The sequence below is a fragment of the Sardina pilchardus genome, chromosome 4, assembly GCF_963854185.1.
Source record: "Sardina pilchardus chromosome 4, fSarPil1.1, whole genome shotgun sequence".
Classification (NCBI taxonomy): Eukaryota; Metazoa; Chordata; class Actinopteri; order Clupeiformes; family Clupeidae; genus Sardina; species Sardina pilchardus.
The window spans coordinates 30747713-30755500 of NC_084997.1; the positions used below are offsets into that span (position 1 = coordinate 30747713).

General features: G+C 49.2%; 1 protein-coding gene across 1 annotated transcript; it reads right to left on the reverse strand.

The window, feature by feature from the left end:
* Positions 1-684: 684 nt before the first annotated feature.
* LOC134078963 (uncharacterized protein KIAA2012 homolog) lies at positions 685-3292 on the reverse strand. Its single transcript, XM_062535128.1, has 3 exons — positions 3166-3292; positions 2305-2524; positions 685-889 (listed from the first exon to the last, which is right to left on the reverse strand). The coding sequence occupies exons 1-3, from the start codon at positions 3212-3214 to the stop codon at positions 685-687; spliced, it is 474 nt and encodes a 157-aa protein (XP_062391112.1). The 5' UTR covers positions 3215-3292.
* Positions 3293-7788: the final 4496 nt, after the last annotated feature.

Here is a 7788-nt window from a genome sequence, read left to right on the forward strand (position 1 = left end):
TTATGCAACAATTAATTAGACTTACAGGTAAATGTATTCTTGTGCTCTCTACGCTAAACAAAGTGCTAAAATCATCAATGTCATCAAAAAGAAACCCCATCCAGGTTCGCCTATATAAAGTAGACTTTACTTGTACACATTTAAGTAACTTAAAGCAACACTAAAGAGTTTTTCGTACCTTAAAATAATGTTTTCAAAATCATTTCAGCGGTTCATCAACTTGTAACAAGGTGAACGGCACTTCTGCTTTCATTTCGCGGCCCTCTATCGGCTATAACCGCACCATGTAACTTTACGAGGTGGGGTAGTGTATCTGTAGTTTGATTAAATGAGACTACAGAAACTACAAATTTGACTTGCTTCGATGTCGCAATACATCATACTTTCCTAAAATCATTCAAAAATATTCTACCTTGTCTGTTATTTGCTGGATAAACAAATAGCATGTGTGTGACAGCGGAAAAATGCTTTAGTGTTGCTTTAAAAGCGGGTTGAAACGTATTCCAGATGACTAAGGGCTGGTTTCTCGTACAATGATTAAGCCTAGTCCTGTAGACTGAATTAAAACCTAAAAATGAAAATGTCTTAACTGAAAATAAAATGTTTAAGGACTAGGCTTAATATCCATGGGAAACCGGGCCATGTGAGCGCATGTTTGTGTGTAAGCCTTCCGCTGGATCCGTGTTATGTTGGTGTGGGTTGGGGAGAGTCTGGCCCGGCCCCGGGTCCCTCAGGGCCGGACGCGGGGTCGGTGAGGCCCAGCAGCTGCAGCAGGGTGAAGTAGGAGAAGACCCAGGGCCGGGAGATGTCCTGAGACTGCCCCAGCCCGCCGGCCTCCTGCTGCAGGCCCCGCTGGAAGCTCAGCCTCTGCTCCAACAGCGCCCTCTGTCTGTGGGGAGGATCATCACACACACGAGCAGCAAAGAGACAGAGAGAGAGAGACAGGCGTGGGTGGGTGAGTACAACAGTGGGGTATCTGCAGAGGCACTGATGCTATTCATACATAGCTACAGTGGTCTTGTTTTGTTTGAGATATGATTATGCAATAATTGTGACAATACTGCAGCAATAAGCATCATAGTATGAGTGAGTATGTGTCAGTAGAGAGTTGGGGGGGTGGGGTTAGGACGATTGTAAGGGCCAAAACACTGACAGGGTTTCCAGATATCCCCACTGCTATATATTATCAGGGGGAGCAGAGCTTATTCATGATATCAGCTGTGTTAAGTGCAGAGGCAGAAGGAATACATGGTAAGACTTTTACTGTCTGAATACAGTGTGTGTGTGTGTGTGTGTGTGTGTGTGTGTGTGTGTGTGTGTGTGTGAGATAGATAGATAGATAGATAGATACTTTATTGATCCCCAAGGGGAAATTCAAGATGTGTGTGTGTGTGTGTCTGTGTGTGTCTGTGTGTGTCTGTGTGTGTGTGTGTGTGTGTGTGTGTGTGTGTGTGTGTGTGTCTGTGTGTCTGTGTCTGTGTGTGTGTGTGTGTGTGTGTGTGTGTGTGTACCTGGCCTGCAGCTGGGCCTGTAGCCTGGCCTGAGTGTGTGTGCGTGTGTGTGTGTGTGTACCTGGCCTGCAGCTGGGCCTGTAGCCTGGCCTGAGTGTGTGTGTGTGTGTGTGTGTGTGTACCTGGCCTGCAGCTGGGCCTGTAGCCTGGCCTGAGTGTGTGTGTGTGTGTGTGTGTGTGTACCTGGCCTGCAGCTGGGCCTGTAGCCTGGCCTGAGTGTGTGTGTGTGTGTGTGTGTGTGTACCTGGCCTGCAGCTGGGCCTGTAGCCTGGCCTGAGTGTGTGTGTGTGTGTGTGTGTGTGTACCTGGCCTGCAGCTGGGCCTGTAGCCTGGCCTGAGTGTGTGTGTGTGTGTGTGTGTGTGTACCTGGCCTGCAGCTGGGCCTGTAGCCTGGCCTGAGTGTGTGTGCGTGTGTGTGTGTGTGTACCTGGCCTGCAGCTGGGCCTGTAGCCTGGCCTGAGTGTGTGTGTGTGTGTGTGTGTGTGTACCTGGCCTGCAGCTGGGCCTGTAGCCTGGCCTGAGTGTGTGTGTGTGTGTGTGTGTGTGTACCTGGCCTGCAGCTGGGCCTGTAGCCTGGCCTGAGTGTGTGTGTGTGTGTGTGTGTGTGTACCTGGCCTGCAGCTGGGCCTGTAGCCTGGCCTGAGTGTGTGTGTGTGTGTGTGTGTGTGTACCTGGCCTGCAGCTGGGCCTGTAGCCTGGCCTGAGTGTGTGTGTGTGTGTGTGTGTGTGTACCTGGCCTGCAGCTGGGCCTGTAGCCTGGCCTGAGTGTGTGTGCGTGTGTGTGTGTGTGTACCTGGCCTGCAGCTGGGCCTGTAGCCTGGCCTGCTCCTGGGCCCAGAGCAGGGCCTCCTCCTGGCTCCTCCTGCGCTGCTCCTGCGCTCTGCTCCTCTGCTCCTCCTGCTCCTGCAGGCGCCGCAGGTACTCGCTCCTCTCGCTCTCCTCCATCTGCTGCACGCGCCTCCTCTCCTCCGCACGCCGCTGCTCCTCCTCCACACGCAGCCGCTCCTGCTCCTCTACACACATACACACACACACACACACCACACATACACACACACACACACACACACATATACATACACACACACACACACACATATACATACACACACACCACAAACACAAACACATATACATACACACACACACACACACACAGATATACATACACACACACACACACAATACACACCACACACAGATATACACACACACACACACAAACAGATTTACATACACACCGTACACACACACACACACACGCACACACGCACGCACACAAACAGATATACATACACACAGCACACACACACACACACACTCACACACACACACAATACAGACCACAAACACACCCATCACATGTCTCATCTGTTGTTTGTGTCGCCACATATCACAAGCTCTAAATCTCTCTAATTCTGTTTCATCTGCAGAGGAGTCATTTGAAAAAGCCTGTTCTCCTTCAATGATGTTATGTGTGAGTAACAAGTAGGTGTGTCTGAACGTGTGTGTGTGTGTGTGTGTGTGTGTGTTTTAGTGCCAGGTGTGTGTGTGTTAGGCTTGTGTGTGTATGTGTGTGTGTATTAGGGCCAGATGTGTGTACAGTATGTGTGTGTGTGTAAAGTGTGTGTGTGTGTATTGTGTCTGTGCTTACCTGCCCTGCGTTTCTCCTCCTCCTGTCTGAGGCGCTGCATGCGTTCCATCTGCCTCTTCTTCTCCTCCTGTCTCCTCCTCTCCCTCTCTCTCTCGGCCTCCTCTCTCCTCCCCCTCTCCAGCTCCTCGGCCTCCCTCCTCCCCCTCTCCTGCTCCTCCTGCTGCCTCCTCAGGCTGGGGGCAAACACAGCTTCAGCCTACACACACACACACACACACACACGCCTTGTGCCTCCTCTCCCTCTCCTCCTCCTCCTGCTGCCTCCTAAGGCTGTGGGCAAACACAGCTTCAGCTTACACAGACACACACACACACACACACACACGCACGCGTGCCTTGTGCCTCCTCTCCCTCTCCTCCTCCTCCTGCTGCCTCCTCAGGCTGTGGGCAAGCACTGCTTCAGCTTAGATTTACATCTCAGCTCGCTCTCTCTCTGCACACACACACACACACACACACACACACACACACATGCACACCTTGTTCCTAACCTCATCATCAGTCATGTCCCCCTGCTTATCTGTCCTGACCCCAGTCTCATACTTCTAAACACACACACACACACACACACACACACACACACACACCTTGTGCCTAACCTCATCATCAGTCATGTCTCTCTGCTTCTCTGTCCTGACCCCAGCACACACACACACACACACACACACACACCCCCACACACACACACACACACACACACACACACGTGTGTGTACCTGGCCTCCTCAGCTCTGCGTCTCTGCTCCTCCTCCAGCTCCAGTCTCATCCTCTCCTCCGTCTCCTCTCTCTCCAGCAGCCTCCTCTTCTCTTCCTCTCTCTCCCTCCTCTTCCTCTCCACTTCCTGTCGCCGACGCTCCGCCTTCTCCGCGCGGGCCGCCGCCTGACGCTCCCGTTGCCTGGCGACCTCCTCAGCGTTCCGACCCTACGGAGATAAAAAACAAACTCTGCGTACCGCATACATCCTCCACTCCACTTCATAACGAGCAACTGTGTAGTGAATAACTATATGGTTGTATGCACTGTGTAGTATGTAGTGGACAGGGATGTAGTGGTGAAATAAGCAAACTATGAATAAGTAAAGTATGAATTCTGTTATCTCGGTGAGGTGGACTATGCCGTGCGGTATCGGATTCACAGTGTGATTTTTGAATGGTAGAAGTTGTAATTGATTTGATTTGATTTTAATTTGGTGAATAAACTCTTTTGAGAGGTGGATACACTCTAATAAGAGGTGGATAAACTCTTATTTCTGAAATTTCAGAGGTGGATAAACTGCGTTTACTTGTGTGTAGCCTCTAGGTAAGCTGTGAAAGCTCAGTCAGAAACTCACATTATTCACATGAGCCCCGTCTTCTGATTGGTTGGGCTTCGCCACATAGCTGTCTGTTGCCGTGGAAGCAGACCGCGAGGTGAGCTGGTGAAGAGACATGGGCGGTGGACTGGAGGGCGGGACTTCTCCTGGCAGGCTTGCCTGCCGTGAACTTTGACCCCTTGAAACAGGGGCGCTGCGGCCGTCTGAGTGCTGTGATTGGGATGAAGAGGCTGAACCGTGCCGTTCACTGATTGGGTGTTCCACAGTGTCGCCGATGAGCCCGATCTTATCGTCACCTGGGGACCGCTGCTCTTCCTCCTCCTTCTGCTCCACTAGGGGCGCATCTTCCTCAGTGCTTTTCCTCCCTGACTTGTCTACTTCCTGTTCTGGGTGCCCCACTTCCTGTTTTGGGCGGGGCTTCCCTGAGAAGAGAGGGAAAGAGCTCTCTTATTAAAGGTAAAGTTGACCGGTAGAAGCAGAAGCTTTTACCTAACCCGACACGGTCTCGTAGTGGTAGATTCAGGAATTGAATCCGGACCGACCAATCATGTGGTGACTTTACCGTTGTGTCGCACATCCATGCCAAATCATTAACGATAACCACATTTCTCTACATCCAGACTATGGCACATGTTACTGAGTATGTATGCAGTAGGGACCTAAGCAGTTTGGAAGCCCTCTAATAGACCTCACTCATATAAGGAGATATGGTATCTTGAGATTTTTACCATGGGAAAATAACATGGGGATTTGGAATTATCACACCTGTTAAACCCTCGCAGGGACGACGAAATCGGAAATGTTTCCTGAACTCACCTTTGTTCTCTGCCAATCCCCATGTTATTTTCTCGAGATACCGGTAGGTGAACTTCAGAGGCCTATTCATGGGTCTACTGATGGGTTAATTAAGCATCATAATCGAGTTGCTTGATTTTCTACATCTGTGAAAAGGGACCTGATGAAACCCATGAATAGAAAACAGATTTCAGTGTTTACTGCTATTGTGCAAAGTTTTGCCAGCTTTAGTCCCTTAGTTTTAGAGAAATACAGAACTTTCCTTGGCCAACCCTTCCGAAACACACAAAAAATATACAAACAGTTCAGAAATAAACACATCACACAGCACACACACTTTCACAAATACACAAGAATACACATGCACACACACACACACACACACACACACACACACACAGAATCATACACAAACACTTTCACACACACAGAATTGCCCAAGCTGAGGGCGAATGCCCCAGTGACTCACCGACCACAAACACATCTTGACCTTTGACCCCTGATCTTCCGCCTCTCTTTCCGCCAGCTCGCTGGGCCTTCGAGGCGCCGGCTCCCTCTTTCGCTCCTTTCTTGTTCTCCCCCTTTGTTTTTTTCTCTCTCTTTCTCTGGGGGAACGAGGGATGGCCGACATCATAGAGAAGAGGAAAGTATTAGCGGTCACTCCACACCAGACCCAAATAATTACATTTCACAGCTAATTATGTTTTTGCTTCACGTTTTTGTTTAACTGTAGAGTATCTAACATGTTTTAATCTGGTCTTAATCTTATTTATTTTGAATGAAGCAATAGGAATAGTTTTACGCGACGTGTTATGAAATATTTTAAATAATATTATAGTTTCCTGACCTTGTTGTCATTCATTTCAAGAGGCCCTAGCTGCCAAGTCCATCAGAATATCCATGGGAGCTCAACTTACTGGGTGCCTTCCAAATCGGATTATAAAACTGTGAGGCACTTGGGGTCTCCTGTACCACATTCAAACCCAATCTTCTATACTTACATCAAAACTATATTCTATACCATATCCAAAACCAATCGTGAAATAAGGTAATCATTCTAAAATGTCACCGTAACTACGTCACCCCATAGTTAGCCAGGCCTTATGTAGTAACACAATGTAGGAATTTGTGTTTATAACCCTATAGTTTGTAGCATACTAGATACCCATTTAGCACCGAGGACATAAGCGGTGCATCAAAAATCAATGAAAAGGGTGAATACCCTGCACGGTATACATGTTGCATTGTGCAATACCAGGCACACTTGGTGCACATTGGCAATGTCAGATACGCCATTCTCTATCTAAATTATAAGTCAGTGTAGCATCCTGATGGTTTTGAAACGGCACACTGTATCTCTATTGAGATGTTATTGCTTTGGATGGGGCAGAGGAGACGCACCACTGTGGAGGCTGTAGGAGCTCCTTTCTCCTTCTCAGACGGTCTCCTGCGCTCCCCCACCTCCTCCTTCTCCTCCTCCTCCTCCTCCTCCTCCTCCTGTTCCTCCGGGAGGCCTCGCTCCGTCTGTCTCCCCTTCTCCTCCCTCAGTGAGGCCCTCTGTCTTTCCTGTCCTCCACTCTGCTCCTCCTCTCCTCTCTTCCTGTCTCTCCTCCCTCCTTTCTCTCCTCCTCCTCCTCCTCGTCTCTCTCGTTCCACGTCTCTCACAGATGGAGTCACGCCAGCTGTTTTGGTGTGGGTCTCCCTGGAGAGACAGAAAGAGAGAGAAAAGCATATGGATCGCAGTGGAGGGAAGGAAACAGACAGCCAGATAGACAGATCCATAAACTGATAGACAGGCAGTGCGGAACGTCAGACAGATTAGAGATTAGACATGGAGGATTTTTTTGATATGCAGGGGATTGAAAAGACAGACTGAAGGACAGATAGCAGGGTAATAAGATTAGGGTCAGGGGGAAGAGTAGAGTAACGTTCATTTATGTTTCTACTCATTCCTTTTCTTTACATTACCTCTTGGTGGGACACTCGGTGTGTGTGTGTGTGTGTGTGTGTTAGAGAGAAAGAGTGATAAAAAAGATGGCAAACAATAAGGATATTGAGAGAGCAAGAAACAAAGAGAGAGAAAGAGAGAGACTGAGAGAGAAAGACTGAGAAAGAGAGAGAGACTGAGGGGGGAAAGGAAAGACAGGTGGAGATATATGTTGATGTGATGAAGGGCCTATAAAGCAGGCTGTAATGTGAGCTGCTGAGGACTGCTGGAGCCGGAGGAGAAATGGCGATCCGGAGGGACGGCCAGCACAGGAATGTAAACAACAGTCCCACAGGTTATTAATGAGCCCAACACCTGACCCAGCAGCAGGGCCCACGACCCCTGCATGACCCTTCACCTCAGGTGCCACAGACACATCCGCCCTCCCAGGAACAGGACCTTTGACATCAGGTTCTACACACACATCCGCTCCCTGGAGTGACCCCTACTGAATCTCCACTGAAGATACAGAGGCAGAGAGAAAGAGATAAATGGAAGAAGAAAGAAAGGAGTAAATGTACAGAGAGAG

Bases quoted from the DNA above. Each gene is read 5' to 3' on its own strand.
- LOC134078963 (XM_062535128.1), bottom strand. From the start codon at position 3,214: ATGGAACGCATGCAGCGCCTCAGACAGGAGGAGGAGAAACGCAGGGCA. The intron at 2,525-3,165 runs GTAAGCACAGAC...GTATGTGTGTAG, and splicing joins GGAGGAGAAACGCAGGGCAG to AGGAGCAGGAGCGGCTGCGT. The intron at 890-2,304 runs GTACACACACAC...TCCTCCCCACAG, and splicing joins CAGGCCCAGCTGCAGGCCAG to ACAGAGGGCGCTGTTGGAGC.